Source organism: Sapajus apella, unplaced genomic scaffold (genome assembly GCF_009761245.1).
Source record: "Sapajus apella isolate SASKATOON/1434 unplaced genomic scaffold, GSC_monkey_1.0 scaffold22, whole genome shotgun sequence".
NCBI lineage: Eukaryota > Metazoa > Chordata > Mammalia > Primates > Cebidae > Sapajus > Sapajus apella.
In genome coordinates, this window is record NW_022436962.1 from 8984500 (window position 1) to 9005705 (window position 21206).

General features: G+C 44.0%; 1 protein-coding gene across 4 annotated transcripts in view; it reads right to left on the reverse strand.

The window, feature by feature from the left end:
* Positions 1 to 21206, reverse strand: part of LEMD1 (LEM domain containing 1) — a 37063-nt gene that overhangs the window by 10834 nt on the left and 5023 nt on the right. For 3 of the 4 annotated variants that reach the window (XM_032288961.1, XM_032288963.1, XM_032288962.1), the window contains one exon: positions 19321 to 19385. The exons of the other annotated variant lie outside the window; for it this stretch is intronic. In XM_032288961.1, the coding sequence (XP_032144852.1) occupies positions 19321 to 19385 (65 nt within the window). The remainder of the gene's footprint in view (positions 1 to 19320; positions 19386 to 21206) is intronic. 4 annotated transcript variants of the gene reach the window in all.

The following is a 21206-nucleotide window of genomic DNA, read 5'->3' on the forward strand; positions in this document are numbered from 1 at the left end:
AGCACTTTGGGAGGCCAAGGCAGGTGGATCACTTGAGGTCAGGAGTTTGAGACCAGCCTAGCCAACATGATGAAACCCAGTCTCTACCAAAAAAAGAAAAAGAAAAAAAAAAACCCAAAATAGAAAAATGAGCCGGGCATGGTGGCAGTCACCTGTACTCTCAGCTACTCAGAAGGCTGAGGCAGAAGGATTACTTGAACCCAAGAGGCGGAGGTTTCAGTGAGCTGTGATCACACCACTGCATTCCAGCCTTGGCGACAGAGTGAGACTCCGTCTCAAAAAAACAAGAAAACCACCCATGCTCTTGTGAGAGGAGACAATAATAGACATCGACACCAAGATGACAAAAATGTTGGAATTATCTCACCAGGATTTTAAAGCAGCCATCATAAAATGTTTCAGTGAACAATATGAACATGTTTGAAACAAATGAAAAAATATAAACTCTTTGCAGAGAAGTAGAATATACATAAAAAAATGTAAATTTTAGAACTGACAGCTTGCAAGCAAAGCGAGATCCTATCTCTAAAAATAAAAAATAAAAAAAAATTAGCCAGGCATGATGGTGTGTGCCTGTAGTCCCAGCTACTCGGGAGGCTGAGGCAGGAGGATTGTTTGAGCCCAGGAGTTTGGGGTGACAGGGAACTATGACATGCTATTGTACTCGAGCCTTGGTGACAGGTTGAAATCCTGCCTTAAAAATAAATTTAGAACTGAAAAAAAAATATGAGCTCAACAGCAGAATAGAGAAGACAGAGAAAAGGATCAATTCATTTGAAGATAGAACAATATAAATCACTCAAGCTGAATGACAGAGGGAAAACAGAAAAAAGTAAACAGTGTCTCAGGGACTTATAAGACTGTAATGAAAGACCTAACATTTGTGTCATCAGAGTCCCTAAAGGACAGAAGAATGAAATGGGGCTAAAAAATATATTTGAAGAAATAATGGCTGAAAATGTCCCAAATTTGGCAAAAGACATAAATCTACAGATCAAGAAGCTACATGAACCCAAGTCGGATAAAACTAAAGAAATCCATGCCAAGACACATCATAATCGAACTTCTGAAAAGTTTTGTGCAATAAAGGACATTATCAAGAAAGTAGCAGGCGTGGTGGTGCAGGCCAACAGTCCCAGCTACTGAGGAGGCTGAGGCGGGTGGACCGCTTGAGTCCAGGAGTTTGAGACTAGCCTGGGCAACATAGTTTAAAAATTTTGTTAAAAAGCCATGTGTGGTGGCTCAAGCCTGTAATCCTAGCACTTTGGGAGGCTGAGGAGGGTAGATCATGAGGTCAGGAGTTTGAGATCAGCCTGGCCAGCATGGTGAAACCCCGTCTCTACTAAAAATACAAAAATTAGCCAGACAGGGTGGCATGCGCCTGTAATCCCAGCTACTCAGGAGGCTGATGAAGGAGAATCACTTGAGCCCGGGAGGTTGCAGTGAGCCAAGATTACGCCATTGCACTCAGCCTGGGCAACAGAACGAGACTCCGCCTAAAAAAAAAAAAACAAAAACAAAAAAACCTTAAAAAAAGAAAGTATGAAGACAATGTATATACTGGAAAAAAAACTTGCAAATCATATATGTGTGTTCTATTATCTAGAATATATAAAGATTTCTTACAACTCAAAAAGAAAACCCAGTCTAAAGATGGGCAAAGCACTGAAACAGACATTTCTCCAAAGAAGATATAGAAGTGGCCAATAAGCACATAAGATTCATTATAATAAGATAATGACATATCCTGACATAACGATGTCATAGGATGATGACATCTTTCGTCATTAGGGAAATGCGAATCAAACCGAAATGAGCTACCACTTTATACCTAGTAGAATGGATATTAAAAAAAAAACAAAAACCCGGGCATGGTGGTTCACCCCTGTAATCCCAGCACTTTGGGAGGCCAAGGTGGGTGGATTACTTCAGGTCAGGAGTTCGAGACCAGCCTGACCAACATGGTGAAATCCCGTCTCTACTAAAAATATAAAAAGTAGTTGGGCATGGTGGCACGTGCCTGTAATCCCAGCTACTTGGGGAGCTGAGGCAGAAGAATTGTTGAACCCAGGAAGCAGAGGTTGCAGCAAGCTGAGATCACACCACTGAACTCCAGCCTGGGTGGCGGAGCAAAACTCTGTCTCAAAAAAAAAAGGAGGAAAATAGCAAGTGTTGGCAAGGATGTGGAGAAATTGGGACCCTCATACATTGCTAGTGGTAATGTAAAATGGTCCAGCCACTGCGGAATGGAACACAGTTTGGCACTTTCTCCAAAAGTTAGACATAGAATTACCGTATTACCCATCAATTCCACTCCTAGGTACCTAGCCAAAAAAATTGGAAATCAGGTACTCAAATCCTTGAACATGAATGTGCATAGTGGCATTGCTCACAACAGCCAAAAGGTAGAAACAACCCAAACATCCATCAGTGGATGAATAAATAAACAAATAGTGGTTTATACACATAATGGAATATAATTCAGCCATATGAAGGAATGAAGTGCTGATACAAATCCATGGACAATATGGATGAACCTCAAAAACCTTATACTAAGCAAAAGAAGCCAGGCACAAAACATCACACATTGAATGATTCCATTTACGTGAAATATATCCAGAAGCAGTAAATCCATTAAAACAGAAAGCACGCCGGGCGCGGTGGCTCAAGCCTGTAATCCCAGCACTTTGGGAGGCCGAGGTGGGTGGATCACGAGGTCAAGAGATCGAGACCATCCTGGTCAACATGGTGAAACCCCGTCTCTACTAAAAATACAAAAAATCAGCTGGGCATGGTGGCGTGTGCCTGTAATCCCAGCTACTCAGGAGGCTGAGGCAGGAGAATTGCCTGATCCCAGGAGGCGGAGGTTGCGGTGAGCCGAGATCGCGCCATTGCACTCCAGCCTGGGTAACAAGAGCGAAACTCCGTCTCAAAAAAAAAAAACAGAAAGCAGATTGATAGCTGCTGCAGGGGTGGGGTGGGGGGGCGTGGGGGGGCGTGGGGGCTGGGGCAACCAGGGAGCAACTGCTTAATGGGTGTTGGTTTTATTTTAGGGTGACAAAAATGTTTTGAAACTAAAATAGAGGTGGTGGTTTCACAGCATTTTGAAAGTACTAAATGTCACTAGATTATGAACTATATTATTTGTTTATTTATTTATTTAAATTTTATTTTTTGGAGACAAAGTTTTCCTCTTGTTCCCCAGGCTGGAGTGCAATGGCTCGATCCTGGGTCACTGCAACCTCCACCACCATGGTTCAAGAGATTCTCCTGCCTCAGCCTCCCGAGTAGCTGGGATTACAGGTGCCCACCACCATGCCCAGCTAATTTTTGTATTTTTAGTAGAGGTGGGGTTTCACCATGTTGGCCAAGCTGGACTCAAACTTCTAACCTCAGGTGATCCACTCACCTTGGCCTCCCAAAGTGCTGTAATTACAGGCATGAGCCACCAAGTCAGGCTTATTTATTTATTTATTTTGAGACACAGTTTCACTCTGTTGTCCAGGCAGGAGTGTAATGATGCAATCTCGGCTCACTGCAACCTCTGCCTCCCAGGTTCAAGCGATTCTCATGCCTCAGCCTCTCGAGTAGCTGGAATTACAGGCATGCACCACCATGCCCAGCTAATTTTTGTATTTTTAGTAGAGAAGGGGTTTCACCATCTTGGCCAAGCTGGTCTCAAACTGCTGTCCTCAAATGAACTGCCTGCCTTGGCCTCCCAAAGTGCTCAGATTACAGGCATGAGCCATTATGTCCAGCTTAAATTGTGCACTTTAAAATAGTTAATTTTATGTTGTGTAAATTTCATTTCAATTTTTAAAAATCTTGATTCTTGTCATTGTACTGTGATTATATAAGTGGTATTATGTCTTTATTCTAAGGAAATACTGAAATTTTGGGCAGAGGTAAAAAAAAACATGATGTCTGTAGTTTGAACTCAAATAGGTAAAGGAAAAAAGATACATAAAATTCTAAAGCACAGATGGAAAAATCTTAACCATTGGTGAATTTGGATATAGTTACATTCAATATGACCATGTAAGAATTCTTTGTTGGAAACTTATTTCAAAATAGGCTGGGCGCAGTAGCTCACAACTGTAATCCCAGCACTTTGGGAGGCCAAGGTGGGTGGATCACCTGAGGTTGGGAGTTTGAGACCAGACCAACGTGGAGAAACCCTGTCTCTACTAAAAATACAAAGTTAGCTGGGCATGGTGGCGCATGCCTGTAATCCCAGCTACTCAGAAGGCTGAGGCAGGAGAATTGCTTGAACCGAGGAGGGGCAGTGAGCTGAGATCACGCCATTACACTCCAGCCTGGGCAACAAGAGCAAAACTCCATCTCAAAAAAAGAAAGAAAGAAAAAAAGAAATTGCTTCAAAATAAAAACTCCAAATATAAGCACATTTAATTGTAAAAAGGCACCAAGAAAAGAATGAAAAGACAAGCCCAAACTACTAGAAGATATGTGCTACAATATAGCTAATGAAAGATTGGTATTCACAGTATATAAGGAGCTCCTATAAATTAACAAGGAAAAGATAAACAACCTAATAAAAAATGGGCAAAAGACATGAATAGGCATTTCACAGATGAGGAAACACACATGACCAATAAATGTGAAAGGATGCCCAACCTTATAAATAATAAAATACATAAAATTACAACAATAAAATACCATCTTATACCCACCACACTGACAAAAATAAATCTAGCAATGCTAAATTTTGAAGAATATTTAGAACAATGAAGCTTTTTTTTTTTTTTTTTTTTTGACAGGATCTTGTTCTGTCGCCCAGGCTGGAATGCAGTGGCAGGATCAAACCTCACTGTAGCCTTGAACTCCCAAGCTCAAGTCATCTTCCTGCCTCAGCCTCCTAAGAATCGAGGACTGCAGGTGGACACCACTATGCCCAGATAATTTTTTTCTTAAATTTTATTTTTAGAGGCAGGGTCTTTCTATGTTGCCCAGCCTGGTCTTGAACTCTTCACTTTAAGTAATCCTCCCACCTTGGACTCTCAAAGTGCTGGGATAATAGGCATTAGCCACCATGCCCAACCCCTAGAGTTTTTAAAACATTGCTGGGAGAAGCATAAAATGGTGCAACCATGTTGTAGAGCAATTTAATATGATCTCTTAAGTTGAAGATGTGTAGACCCCTTCAATTCAGCAGTCCTACTCATAGGTACATTCATGCAATCAGAAAAAAAATTCTTACACTTATACACACTGGGGCCTGTACCCCCAAAGTTTGTAACAGCATTGTTTGTGTTTAAAAGAAATTTGAAAACAAACAAATGTCCAACAAAGAGAGAATGAGTAAAAATACTTCTCCAAGAATTCTATATGGCAGTGAAAATGAATGAACCAAAGCTACCAATAATGACCATGTAAGCTCACAACATAATGCTGAATGGTAAGGGAAGCTGCAGAAGAAAACCTGCAGTATAATATCGCTTAAATAAAATACAAAATCATGAAAAACTCAACGAAAGTTTGTGGATACTATAAAGAAAAGGGAAAGAACGGTAAGTAGAAAATTCAGGATAGCGGTTACCATGGAGGAAAGGAAGACGATGTCCCAAGAGGGATACACTGAGGGCTTCAACTGATTCAGCAACTGTTTATATTTTTTAATCTTTGGGGTGGGAATCCAACTTCTCATTACAAAATTCTTTATTCCTTTTCATATGCATGACATATTTTATTTTAAAAAGTCAAAAAGTTGTTCAGATACATTTTTTTTTCTCCCTACTTGGGCAAATTCCAGCTACCAATCTGCATATGTCAGCCCATTTCTAACTGTGCTGATTTCTGTGCCATAGTTTTAATTTGCAACTGGAAGGGTCATTAAGCAGTGCCTCCCATGGACTCTCACTAGGTAGCAATCATCAGAAAGACCTTTGCTTCCATGGAAAAACAGATGTCCCGGGTCCTTCTGTAATACCGTGGAAAGGACACGGAGGGGAGCTATTTCATCACTCAGGTGCCTGGTTGTTTTTCCTCCCCTGTGGCCATTTGAAATAATGGAGAGGGCAATAGAATGGAAATTCAGAGACTAGATCTCTATTTCCAATTTTTCTCTACTCCTCTATGTGGTCTTGGGCAAGTCATATTCCCTTTCTGCCTGTTTCCTCATCTGTAAGATAAATCACATGGCCTCCTCCTAGAAGCCTTTCAAATACGAAATTCCATGATCCATAGTTATCTACAGGCCGGGTACAGTGGGTCACACCTGTAATCTCAGAGTTTTGGGAGGCCAAGGCAGGAGGATCCCTTGAGCCCAGGAGTTTGTGACTAGCCTGGGCAACACAGCAAGACCTCATCTCTACAAAAAGTTTAAAAATTAGCAGGTGTGGTGACACACACTTGTAGTCTTAGCTGCTCGGAAGTCTGAGCCCAGGCGGTCGAGGCTACAGTGAGCTGTGATCACACCTCTGCACTTCAATCTGGGTGATGGAGTGAGATCCTGTCTCAAGAAAAAAAATTATCTCTAATAAATCATTCCTGGACTCATGAATTGTAATGAATAGTGCCTAGTACTTACAAAGCCTTGACAAGGCTCAAGAGATTAAAAGTAACTCAGGTGTGCTCACATGGGAGGTACAACAGGAAACTCCTCTCCCTAAAACGGAGACATAGAGCCATACTCACAAAGTATAATTTAACTAAAGTCACTATGGGTATATTCTTAGATGGAAAAGAAAAGAAAGCTGAGTTTTCTAAACAAATCCATGTTTTTAATACGGAGGAACACCACTGCTCATAATTCCATTTTATGAAAATAAATAAGTTTATGTTTATTATTATCTTGGGATCATTATAATCGGGATGTGGTTCCACTATTTCCTCCTGCTGCTCTTGAATCAAAAACTGCGTTCTATTACATGGAAAAGAAATCAACGTTTAATCAATAAGATCAAGCTATATTGATCATATCTACCAGGAGGCCAATATTTTTACAGGAAGGATGTTAAATTACATTCCTTGTAGAGACAGCATCTATCAGTCCCCTTAGCACACGTCAAAGGTAAGAAGAAAGGGCTTATTAAGTAGTTAGAGACTATGCAATTTTCTCTTCACTTTGACCCAACTAGAATATACATCTACTATTGGGAATAAGGATGTTTTTCAATTAATTAAGAAACTATTAGGGGGGCGTTTAACATGAGGTCTTCTAAAACCCATATAGGCTACTTGAATCACACACTACTTAATTGTAGTCCTTGAATATATATTCCCCTGATACACCAGGCCTGCGGGCGGCAGGCTTTGGGGGGGCCCTGCGCATGCTAATGTAGGCTTACAAGGTATCACATAAGCAACAATAGAAATTGAGGCACAGAGAGTAAAAATCCTGTTAAAGTTTTGGCAGAAAGACATTGAAATAGACTTAAAATTTAGGAGTAAAAATGAGACATGATGTTTTCCTTCCCTTCCTTATCGCCCCCTGGGGTGTCAGTATGCTCTGAACACTGAGAAAGGAGGCAGAAGGGACATGGACACAGAAGTGGTGGCATGCCTGGAGGCCAAGAAATGGAGTGGTGGGTGTGGAGGGTTTCAGCCTGCTTGGTAGTAGAATTAGAGCAGCAGGAGGGGTAAGGCGACTAGTACGGAGACATTAGTGTGCCCTGGGGCAAGGAAGAGGACCAGTGAGAGGAAGGAAGAGGGCCCTCTTGTAGTGAGGGCTGCAGGGAGATGTTGATATGCTCCATGGTCAAGCAGGTATTGATGGGTGATGCAGAGAAGGAAGTGGCTATTGTGATTGGGTAATTAGTTATACTGGGAAAATTAGAAAATTGAGGCTAAGTGTGGTGCTCACGCCTGTTATCCTAGCACTTCGGGAGGCCAAGGTGGGTGGATCACCTGAGGTCAGGAGTTTGAGACCAGCCTGGTCAACATGAAATTATTTTTGTATTTTTAGTAGAAACCCTGTTCCTACTGAATTTCCACTATTTCCTCCTGCTTTAGTAGAAACCCTGTTTCTACTAAAAACACAAAAATTAGCCAGGCATGGTGGCGCACGCCTGTAGTTCCAGCTACCTGGGAGGCTGAGGCAGAAGAATTGCATGAATCCAGAAGGTGGAGATTGTAGCGAGTTGAGATCATACCACTGCACTCCAGCAAAAAAAAAATTTAGGAAAATTGAGTGAAAATGTAAATACACTGAGGATAATGGAATCTATAATCGAAGATAATGGAATCACTGTCAGAGAAGTGATTTTATAAATATGCGTGGTTAGAAAGAACATTGGATTGTTAGATTGCAATTGGAGATAAATATGAACTCATAGTTTTTAATTTTATGTATACATACATAAAAATAGAGATGTATGTGTTTGTACGTACATAGATACATGCATTTATTTTCTAGCTCTGTCCTCTGAAAAAGACCTGGAAGCAATGATACCCAGTAGAACGGCGCTTACTGAAGGCCTGGGTCTTGGTTTCCAAACACCATCTTGTGAAAGGAATCAAGGCTCCTGGGGGTGGGGGGGGCGGGAGTTCAAGATGAGTCTGAAACATCTTTTTACGCCAGAAACCAAGGAAGTGCTCAAATAATGATGAGGACATGTCACAAGGACACAGTATCTATCTGGCTCCTACTAGTCAAATCTGGGAAAATTTGAGCATGAAAAAAATGATGTCAGTGGATATAGCCCATTGGATGAAATCAATGAATTCATACTTACATGAGTGAGTGGGTGAGTGAGTGAGTGAGTGAGTGAATGAATAGGGAGAAGGGAAAATGCTTCTTACAGTAGAATGCCAACATAAATGTAGAAGGACTGATAGAAATAGAAAATCTCAATAGGCCATCAGCATCGTGGAAGCTGATTCAGGCAGAGTGCTCTATAGATGCTAAGGCTAATGAGTGAGGCTCCATGAGGAACAATATGTTGGTATCATTTCAGAATATTTCCCCACAGAATGCTGCTCAATTACAAAGGCAAAAAGTTTTTTGTTGTTATTTTGACATCCAGACTGGAGTGCAGCGGCACAGTCTCAGCTCACTGCAGCCTCCATCTCCCAGGCTCCAGCCATTCTCCCACCTCAGTCTCTCGGGTAGCTGTGACTACAGGAACATGTCACCATACCTGTCTAATTTTTGTGGTTTTTCTAGAGAAGAGGTCTCACTATGTTGAACTCCTGAGCTCAAGCGATCCACCTGCCTCAGCCTCCCAAAGTATTGGAATTACAGGCGTGAGCCACTGAGCCTGGCCAAGAAACCTGACAAACATCAACTTTTCAGGGTAATTAAGGTTAACATTACTAGCAGTGGGACACAGTGACGTTGTTTGTCCCGTGGCGATGTAATCAGAAGAGCACAGCACCATTCCTAAAGAATTCCTGCCAAGAACACATGGCCTCTAATACTAGTCAAAAGGAAAAATCAGACAATTCAATCTGAAGGTCACCCTCATGATGTTACCATACAATAAGAAATATACACCCGGTCTTCTGTCCCCTCTCCTGGCACAGAGCTCCTGAAACCCTTGTAATTTCCTGAGTGATAGGCATGATAGAGGCATCTTACTATAATATTTGGTCTTAGTCCCAGGTTCCTGACACAAGAACTTCTAAGGACCCTTGGAATCTCTGGAACTACCGGAGTTATCTTTTTGTATGCTAATGAGATGACTGGTGCCCGAAGACCCTTAGATAGCTTCAGGATGGGGTCTGGTCACCAGAAAGACCAACCACGTGATTAGAAGATTTGAACTTGGGACTGGGCATGGTGGCTCACACCTGTAATCCCAGCACTTTGGGAGGCCGAGGCGGGTGAACCATGAGGTCAGAAGTTCCAGACCAGCCTGGCCAACATGGTGAAACCCCATTTCTACTAAAAATACAAAAAGTAGCTGGTGTGGGTAGCACTAGCCTGTAATCCCAGCTACTCAGGAGGCTGAGGCAGGAGAATTGCTTGCACCCAGGAGATGGAGGTGGCAGTGAGCCAAGATCACACCACTGCACTGCAGTCTGCATGACAGAGCAAGATTCCATCTCAAAAAAAAAAAAAAAAAAGATTTGAACTTGGAGCCCCGCCCCCTGCCCTCCAGGTAGAGGAGAGGAGCTGCAGTTTGAGTTAATCACCAATAGCCAACGATTTAATTAACCACGCCTCAGTAACAGAACCTCCATAAAACTCCTAAAAGACAGAGTTTAGAGATCTTCTGAGTTGGTGAGCACATTAAAGTACTTAGGGGACAGAGGGCCCAGAGATGGCATGGAAGCTCTCCGTCTCTTCCTCCAGACCTCCTGACTGCGTCTCTCCCACTGGCTGCTTCTGAGCTGTATCTTTTAAAATACACTGGTAAATGTAAGTAAAGAGCACTCCTGAATTATGTGAGCTGTTCTAGCAAATTAGCAAATCCAAGGTGTTGTGGGAACCCTTGATTTTTAGCGAGTCAATCAGAAGTATGGGAGACTCAGGACTTGTGATTGGCATTTTAAGTGGGGGGCCATCTTGAGAAACTGAGCCCCTTAACCTGTGGGCTGGGATGCTAACTCCAGGTCTACAGCGTCAGAATTCTACTGAATTGTTGCACAACTGCTTGGTGTCTGGAGAGTTGGAGAACTGATTGGCATGAGGAAAAACCCACCCATTTGGTGTCAAAGTGTTCTGTGGGTAGTGATAGTTCCTAGTAACCCTGCAGAATGAATGGCCTCGTAACCCTTGACAACTGTCAAGGGCAGGAATGACAGGGAAAGATTGAGGCACCGTGGCTCCAGATTGAAGGAGAAGGAAGAGACGAGAACTAAAGGGAATGTGTGTTCCCGGAATGGATGAGAAAGCAAAAAGACAGCGTTGGGGCAGTTGGTGAAACTTGCATGGGGTGTGAGTACTGGCTGGAAGCATTGAATCAGCGTGGATTTCCTTATCTGGAGGGTCATAAGGCGGTTATGTAGGAAAGCGTCTTTCGATGGGCAGAATACTTACTGGGGAGCCCAGGGGCTTCATGTCTGCAATTTGCTCTCAAATCATTCAGAAGGAGACAATGGTAAAATACACAGATACACACACACACACTCCTCAAATGTGATACAAGGTACCAACTGAGGAACCTGAGTAGAATAAATGTGGGTGTTCTTTGTACTGTTCTTGCAACTTTCTCCAAGTTTGAAACTATTTAGAGAGGTAAGGAGAATGATTTAAGAACTTTTTCTTTTTCTTTCTTTTTTTTTTTTGAGACAAGATCTTACTCTGTCTCCCAGGCTGGAGTGCGGTGGCGCCATCACGGCTCACTGCAGCCTCCACCTGGACTCAAGCATCCTTTCACATTGGCCTCCCAGGTAGCTGGGAACACAGGTGCACACCACCATGCCCAGCTAATTGTTTTTGTAATTTTTGTAGATATGTGCTTTTGACATGTTGCTCAGGCTAGTCTGAACTCCTGGGCTCAAGTGATCCTCCCTCCTTGGCCTCCCAAAGTGCTGAGATTAAGAGTACTCCAGGCCGGGCGCGGGTGGCTCGTGCCTATAATCCCAGCACTTTGGGAGGCCGAGGCGGGTGGATCACGAGGTCAAGAGATCGAGACCATCCTGGTCAACAAGGTGAAACCCCGTCTCTACTAAAAGTACAAAAATTAGCTGGACATGATGGTACGTGCCTGTAGTTCCAGCTACTCGGGAGGCTGAGGCAGGAGAATTGCTTGAACCCAGGAGGCGGAGGTTGCGGTGAGCCGAGATCGTGCCATTGCACTCCAGCCTGGGCAACAACAGCGAAACTCTGTCTCAAAAATAAATAAATGAATAAATAAAATAAAAGAGTACTCCATCGAGCTTAGCTGGATTTAAGTATAAGATTAAGAAGGAGGAGCACCAAATACTGGGAAGGCACATATGACTTAAAACAAAACAAAACAAGGCCTCTGTCACCCAGGCAGGAGTGCAAGTGGCATGATCTCAGATCCTGGGCTCAGGTGATCCTCCCACCCCAGCCTCCCGAGTGGCTGGGACCACAGGTGTGTGCCACCATGCCGGGCTAATTTTTTGTATTTTTAGGAGAAACAGGGTTTCAACATGTTGCCCAGGCTGGTCTCGAACTCCTGGGCTCAAGCAACCCACCTCACCTCAGCCCCTCACAGTGTTGGGATTACAGGCATAAGCCACCAAGCCTGGCCGGCATATGATTGTTTTTTTTAAAGCTCAGTCTGCCTCATTCAACACGCAGGGCTTACAGAAAGTAATCTTTAAATATATCTGTATATTTACTTCTATAAATATATCTGTAGGCACTTGATATATCACATTCTGTAGAACTTAGAAGTTCAATACTAAAGATTCATTTTTCATAATGAGAGTGAAAAATGTTATTTTTCACTAAGTATGTTGTTTTGTACTGCAGGTAATTAAATATCATGCTTTTTATGTAACAATGTTAATGATAATAATAACTCTTATTTATACTGGCCTCTTATCACATATATGTATACTACTCTGCTTTGCATATTTTTATTTATTTTTTTTGAGATAGAGTTTCGCTCTTGTTGCCCAGGCTGGAGTGCAATTCGCAATCTTGTCTCGCCGCAACCTCTGCCTCCAGGTTCAAGCAATTCTCCTGCCTCAGCCTCCTGAGTAGCTGGGATTGCAGGCATGCAACACCATGCCCAGCTGATTTTATATTTTTAGTAGAGACAAGGTTTCTTCATGTTGGTCAGGCTGGTCTCGAACTCCGACCTCAGGTGATCAGCCTGCCTCAGCCTCCCTAAGTGCTGGGATTACAGGTGAGAGACACCGTGCCCGGCCTCTGCTTTGCATATTTTAACTCAAACTTCACAAAGCTCTGTGAGGTTGAGACTTTTTTGTTTGTTTGTTTTTTGAGATGGAGTTTCCCTCTTGTTGCTCATGTTGGAGTGCAATGGCGCCATCTCAGCTCACCATAACCTCCGCCTCCCAGATTCAGATTCAAGCGGTTCTCCTGCCTCAGCCTCCTGAGTAGCTGGGATTACAGGCATGTGCTGCCATGCTCTGCTAATTTTGTATTTTTTAGTAGAGACGGGGTTTCTCCATGTTGGTCAGGCTGGTCTCGAACTCCCGACCTCAGGTGATCCACCTGCTTAGCCCTCCCAAAGTGCTGGGATTACAGGCGTAAGCCACCACGCCCGGCAGTTGAGATTGTTCTTAACCTTATTTTAAAAATGAGGAAACTAAGACATAGAGCGGTTGAGTGTCTTGTCCAAGTTAGCAGTTGAGCTGAGATTTGAACCCAGGCAGTCTGGCTCTAGAGTCTTTTTTTTTCTTTTTTAAGAGAAGGCCTCACTCTGTCATTCAGGCTGGAGTACAGTGCCATGAGCCTGGCTTACTGCAGCCTCAGCCTCCTAAACTCAAACAATTATCTGCCTCAGCCTCCTGAGTAGCTTGGAACCACAGGCATGTATGCCAGTATGCCCAGTTAATTAATTTATTTATTCATTATTATTTTTGAGACAGAGTTTCACTCTTGTCACCCAGGCTGGAGTGCAATGGTGTGATCTCGGGTCACTGCAACCTCTGCCTCCCGGGTTCAAGCGATTCTCCTGCCTCAGCCTCCCAAGTAGCTGGGATTACAGGCATGCTCCACCACACCCAGGTAATTTTTTGTATTCTTAGTAGAGATGGAATTTCACCACATTGGCCATGGCTGGTCTCGATCTCCTGACCTCAGGTGATCTGCCTGCCTCAGCCTCCCAAAGTGCTGGGATTACAGGCGTGAGCCACTGCACCTGGCCCCAAGTTAATTTATTTTCATTTTCCTTGTAGAGCTGGGTTCTTGTCGAGTTGCCAAACTGGTTTTGCACTCCTGGGCTCAAGTGATCCTCCTGCCTCAGCCTCCCAAAGTGCTGAGATTACAGGCATAAACCACTGCACCTGGCAGAGTCCATATTTTTGATACATATATTCTTTGTTTACAGAGCTCATTTTCAAGTTTCTTCATGATAGGGTCTATGCCTTTATTTGCACTTATTTTCTTCCTCAAGAAAATCTAGCACAATGTCCTATATTCAATAAATAGTTGTTGACTCACAGGCTGAGACCAGGGGTGGAAACTGCGTTGCAACTATTTCCTGAACGGTCATCCATTCACAATGATCTAAGCATCATCTCTCAAAAGACAACATCAAAGTACATGTAAGAGACAAAATATATGGTACAGAACAGGAAGTCAGAAAGAGAGATCATCAACATCAGTAGAGGAAAGCTCCTTTCAGTTCAGCCAACGGGGACTGAGTAACTCCCCCGCCCCCGCTCCCAAATGCCTGGCATGGAATTCAATGCAGAGGAGTCAAAGCATGAGTTTTCACCTTCAACATTTTACAGCCTGCGGCAAAAGCTCCTGGGCAGAGAGTGGGGTGGAGGCTGAATGAAAAAGTAGTGGGGTGTGGTGCCTAGTGCCTGTAGTCCCAGCTGCTTGGGAGGCTGAGGTAGGAGAATTACAGGAGAAAGAAATAAAGAAAGAGAGAAAGAGAGAGAGAGAGAGAAAAGAAGGAAGGAGGGAGGGAGGGAAGGAAGGAAAGGAGGGAGGGAGGGAAGGAAGGAAGGAAGGAAGGAAGGAAGGAAGGAAGGAAGGAAGGAAGGAAGGAAGGAGAGAGAAAGAAAGAAAGAAATGAAAGAAAGGAAGGAGAAAGAGAAAGAAAGACAAAGAAAGGAAGGAAGGAAGGGAAAGAAAGGGGGGGGGGAGGGAAGGAAGGAGGGAGGGAGGGAGGGAAAAAAAGAAAGAACAATTGATTCTTGGGCCCAGACCCACAGAATGTGCAGGATGGGTGGGTGGGAAGGTAAGAAGAGAGCATGCAGGCTGGGAGAACAGAGTAAACTGAGATTCTGGCAGGGATGAGCATGTTGTGTCTGGGAGATGGTAAGGAAACACCCAGGTGGCCCAGGAGGGCTCAGGAGCACACACCTCCAGGGCCTCTGCCCTCCGGTTGTTGGATGCAGCAGCCTCTGCAGATGGGGCACAGATACAAATACTTCCACCCTTGGAACCACTCCCAAACCCAGGACCCTATATCCCCCTATTTGCCCCCATTTGCCCAAGATAGTCCCAGTTTACTCCTGTTGTTCCAGTACCCCTTCTGGTTAGTGTCCCTTTTCAAAAGCACACTGGTCAGGATGATAAATTATACGGTCACCTTACTCAAAGCCCACTTTATGTAGCCTGACATAGATTACTCTGCCTCCCTACCAACCAACCCCAAATCCCATGTTCCCCTCTTTGCTATGTAGAAGAGGACTTAGAGATGGAGTCACACATATTCACTTAATGTCCCACTCCATCATTGGTAACAGAAGCTGTGTCTAGTGTCTTTCTGATGAAAAAAAATCTCATTAAAAAAAATTTGACTTTGCTTAATAAGTGGCTTTAATGACCAAATCCAATGGGCTGCATATGTGATTTGATACAACAGACACATACAGTGTTAAACAGAGTGCAGAAGTTGCATATTCCAAATCTCTAAGTGGCTTGTATTCCACTAGAAACCAACTAAAATGAAAGGAAAATGTGGTATTTCAAAGAAATGCAAATATTACCCCTCTAGGCATTCATAAGACTGCTAGGTACAAACAAATGCTCTTAAGTAATTAAAGTCTACAGTGTTAGGGAAGCGTCTCAATAAACACACCTTCTACCACCTTTTACATGGAAATGCGAATGCTTATTTACATTTACTTTCAGATTTAAGGATGAACAGATGTCTCAGGCCCTTCTGAGAATGAAAATGGCTTATATAAATCCTTCAGATCAAAACATTTTATGCCATCACAAACTTCCTATTTAATTCTATTGCCAATTTAAAATATGGATGTGGTTTTATTTCAGGTTTATGTAAAGTGGAAAACGAAGGGCACTGGTCCTACCTGATGCATTTTAAATACTCAGGTTGCTTTCTCTGCTGGAGTGTCTTTGCAGGAACTACACTAAAGGGTTTTCTGCAGAACTGAGGTTTACCAAATGGAAAGGATTCCTTTAATGAGCTATTTGGAAGTTAAAAAAACACTTTTAGAAGATTTGGTATGATATCAGACTTACTTCATCAGATTTGAATTATGTTTAAACGGTAAGCTGAAGCTATGGCATATTGCGGCAATGTTTACTTAGAGATTTCTTTTCATTTATTTCAACTTAGAAACTAGTTTAAATACTAGAACATGTTTGCAAACCTTTTTGCCACTGGAGCTGTTTGGTAGGTTTGGTAAGGTGAGCTTTGAGCTCCTACTATGTGCAAGACCCTGTGACGGCTACTGAATGAGGATACAATGCCATTTTATTTTTTTTACTTTATTTTTTATTATTTTTTTTGAGACAGGGTCTTGCTCTGTCACCCAGGCTGGAGTGCAGTGGCGTCATCACAGCTTACTGCAGCCTCAACCTCCTGAGACTCAAAAGATTCTCCTGCCTCAGCCTCCTGAGTAGCTGGGACCACAGGTGCGCATCACCATGCCCAGTTAATTTTTACAATTTTGTAGAGATGGGCTCTCACCATCTTTCCCAGGCTGATCTCAAGCTCCCGGGCTCAAGCCGGCCTCCTACCTCAGCCTCCTGAGTAGCTGGAATCACATGTGCATATCACCATGGCCAGCTAATTTTTGTAGATAAGACACGAGGTGTTGCCCAGGCTAAAATGCCTTTTTTTTTTTTTTTTTTTTTTTTTTTGACAGAGTCTCCTCTCACTGTCACCCAGGCTGGAGTGCAGTGGCACAATCTTGGCTCACTGCAGCCTCTGCCTCCCAGGTTTAAGTGATTCTTGTGCCTTAGCCTCCTGCATAGCTGGGACTACAGGCACATGCTACTATGTCCAGTTAATTTTTTGTATTTTTAGTGGAGACAGGGTTTCACCATGTTAGCCAGGCTGGTCTTGAACTCCTGGCCTCAAGTGATCAACTCACCTTAATGTCATTTTAAATGGACTCACAGAAGTGGCCACTGAGATATTCCTTAAAAGATCGCAGGGTTTTAACAGGAAGAAAAATGGGGTAGGGGGTGGGAAGAGTGAAGAGAATTTCAGGCATGAAGAACAGTTGAAGTAATGGTTCACAGGAAGAGAGTATGAGAGGTGCAGAAACAAGGTAAGCATCTGCTGGGTTGGATGATGAGGGAGATTAGGTTACAGGAGACACTGGAATCGCTTCATGGGGTATAGCAAGTTTGCACCTTGTTTTGAAAGTCTCCGGGCAAGTGAGTGACATGATTAAACCTCTGCTTATAGATCTGAAATGGAATTGGGAAAAGTTAGAGGCAAACACAGGAGGATTTTGCAATTGTGCAAATAAAATAATGATATGGAGCCTGGGCGAGGTGGTTCATGCCTGTAATCCCAGTGCTTTGAGAGTCCAAGGCAGGAGGATCATTTGAGGCCAGGATTTCGAGACCAGCCTGGGTGACAGCATGAGACCCCTGTCTCTACCAAAAAAAAAACAAGTTTTTTTCGAGATGGGGTCTCATGCTATTGCCCAGGCTGGAATGTAGTGGTGTGATCATGGCTCACTGCACCCCCAACCTCCCAGGGTCAAGCAATCCTCCCACCTCAGCCCCCCAAGTAGCTGGAATCACAGGTGTGCACCACCATACCCAGCCAATTTTTAAATTTTGTAAAGACATGGTCTCCCTAGGTTGCCCAGGCTGAGTTTTAAACTCTTGAGCTCAGGCAATCCGTCCACCTTTGGCCTCCCAAAGTGCTGGGATAACAGGGGTAAGCCACCATGCCTGGCCAGAATTGTTGCCCAGTTAGCCAGGTGTGGTGGAGTGTACCTGTAGTCCTAGCTACTCAGGAGGCTGAGGGAGAAAGATCACTTGAGCTTAGGAGTTTGAGATTATAGTGAGCTATCACGGCACCAGTGCACTCCAGCCTGGGCAACAGAGTGAGAGCCTGTCTCTAAAATAAATAAATAAGTAATATGACTGCAAGCTAGGATAGCAGTGGTGAAGAGAGAAAAGGGATGGATTCTAAAAAATCATTCAAATCCCAAAGACTTGGTAGGTCTTTGTGTGTGAAGAGCTGCAGATGGGGCGGGGGCATTCCAAATAACTCCAAGGCTTTCAGCCTGGACAGTGGGGAGGTGGTGGAACCATCAGGATAAACCCCGGCCACAAATGCAGGTTTAGGGTGGGCTGAAATGTGCGTGGTCAGTCCTGGACATCCTGAGCCTGAGGTATGAGGGGATAACCCTGGGGAGAGGCATGAACACATATGTGTAACCCACAAAACATTCATGGCGTTAGGTAACCATTTGTCAAATGAATGTAGGAAGAAGGGAAGGAAGGAAGGGAAAGAGAAGGAAAAGGGGGCGCTTCCCAGCAGGCAGCTGGATATGCAGACCTGTGCCTCAGGAGAGAAGTCTGTGCAGAGCGCCACACAGAGGTGGTGAGTGAATGAATGACCCAGAGCAGAGGCTGAAGGACGGGATCTCAGGCACAGGCATGTCAGGGGCCGAGAGGAAGACACAAAGTCAGAACAGAAACAGAGATGCAGAACCAAGAACCAAGGGGTGGCAGGGTTCCAAAGTCCAAGGAAGGCAGGTGTCTCCAAATAAAGAGGGTCAGAAGTCAGAAGACAGAAAAAGTCACTAGAGTTGGCGCCCTGGAGTTCATTACTGAGCACTAAGTATAGGCTGTGTTTTATGCTCAGAGCTTTACTTGCCTTTCACTTGACATTCGCCCTGTGAGGCAGGAACTGCTGTTTAACTGTGCTAGGAGGCTCATATCTGTTCACTGACTTCCACAAAGTCACACTTCCAGGAAGCAGAGGACAGAAATCCTAACCCAGTGAGGCCTCACCCCCAAACCTGCAACCCTGACACACTTGGCCTTTTGCTTCAATATGGTGCTGGGGGTAGAAGATCTTAGGGGTTGGAAAAGTGAATGGGATAGAAACTCAAATTTCCATCCTGTGTTCACTGTGGACCCAGAACCAAGCTCAGTGCTATATGTGAACATAGGCAACAGATGGTGAAAGTGGGGAGTGTGGGTGACAGCTGGGGGAAGCAGAGTGGTGACTTTTTCAAGAAGGGGCAGGAGGGACCCTGTCATTCTGGGTTCTCTGCTAGATCATGGAAATTGTTTCGCAGTACAGAAATCTGCCTTAAAATGATCCTCTTTAAAGTAGAATTTTACCACGATAACAGAATGTAATGATTGCCCTGTCATTCTGGGTTCTCTGCTAGATGGTGGAAATCGTTTCACAATACAGAAACCTGCATTAAAATGATCCTCTTTAAACGAGGATTTTACCACTATGACAGAATGTTGTGATTTGCTATCCCCTTTCTTAATACAGATGAACAGAGCTACTTCCTGTTTTTAATATATGGGTACAAGTATTCAGGCATTAGAATGGTACATACTTTTTTGAGTTTCTTGCTTTTTTCTGTTGAGAGTATGATATTTCCTTGAAAAATGATATCAAGCTCTGGATAATGGGAAATAAAAGGAAATGAGAACATTTGAGCTAGCAAAGGGAATAAACATAAATATCAGGGTGAATTCTCTCAATCAGAGGACATTTTTGCAAGGGGACGAAAATTCAAGTGGCCCTTCTGATGGAAAAGAACATTTCTCCGGAGCCGCGGCAGCCTTCATGAAACAGACTTAGGCCTTCCTCTGGGAATAAGGCCTGACATATTTGCATGCCTCCGAGAGAAATACACAAGCTGGCTGCTTATCTGGGCGGCTCTTTGCAGTCTAGTCATTGTCACTTTGAACCAGCTATAAGCCCCGTTCCTCCCTGAATGCCAAGACAGAACAGGAAGATTTTCTCCTTCTGTGTCCAAAAAGGCATCCAAGGAAGGGAAGGCCAGGCCTGTGCTAAAAGCCTTTAAAAACTGCTAGGGATGGAAACAGATGTTGTTAACCTGCAGAGAAGCATTTTGATAAACCTGGAGGAATTGTGTGGAGTTGCACATTAATTTTAAATGAGTTCTCTCAGTCCAAAACATTTGGGAAGTTTGAAAGCGGTTAGATAATTAAAGCTATGTCTGCTGGGTGCAGTGGTTCACGCCTGTAATCCCAGCACGTTGGGAGGCCGAGGTGGGCGAATCACCTGAGGTCGGGAGTTCGAGACCGGTTCTGACCAACATGGAAAAATCCCATCTCCACTAAAAATACAAAATTAGCTGGGGGTGGTGGCGCATGCCTGTAATCCCAGCTACTCGGGAGGCTGAGGCAGGAGAATCGCTTGAACCCAGGAGGCGGTGGTTGTGGTGAGCCGAGATGGCGCCATTGCACTCCAGCCTGGGCAACAAGAGTGACACTCCGTCTCAAAAAAAAAAATAAATAAATAATAAAGCTATGTCCACCCACTGACAAGACAATCAATGAGTGAAAATGAGAAAAATCGAACCCACTGACTGTTCGGATAACCTGATGCTCAGCCTCGGGCCTGGGAATCCCTGTACGCCCACTCCCACTACAAGCCCATGAGGACTGGGAGCTTTCATGAAAACAGAAGGCTGAGTCCACAGGATGTCGCCTCCGGTTCATGATCTTAAAACTCCTCCTCTCCAGTGGTGCCAGGGGCTATGAGACTTTATCAATAAGCAAATTCAAATGTCTGTTTCAAACCTAACTTGGAGACCCAGGTTTGCTACTTTTAACAAGGGTAGGACTGAATCAGCACTTCTACCTCTGACCTGATGACCTGTAGTTGGCTTAGATCAGGGAGGCACAGTCTAAAGCAGTGGCAAACATGACAAACTGAAGGACCAGTTTTTCTCCTAGCCCTAGCATAAACTCATTTCTGTGGAGGGCTGCATGCTGGGACCCGGGACGGCTTGGTGTTGTAGCTTTAACCTGAAGTCCCGGGCAGTTGTGAGCAGTTCTGAAATCTTCAACCTGGCATTCCTTTTCCTCAGGTGCTGGTCTGGTCCCTTGAGCCCCTCCCCCGGGCAGGAAACAGAAGCAGGCCTGGATCTGGAATAGGACTCCGAACACATTCTACAACCAGGAGAGGTCGGGGGCAGCCACTTCCCGAGGCCACCCCCACCCATGTTAACTGCCTGCTCGAAGGCCAGTGAGGTTTATCCCTAAACCTCGCCATCCTTTTCAAGTGAGGCCAACAGTGCTAAACCAAACCGCTGGGGAAAGCTTTCAGTATCTGTGCCGCCTCCAATGTCGGGATTACAGGATTTTTCAGAGGACCCCAAGCACTTGCATGGTTTATCCAGTTTTAAATTTGAACTATATAATACTGTCCTCTTTTTTTTGTAGATCAGACATGGTAAAAAAAAAAAAA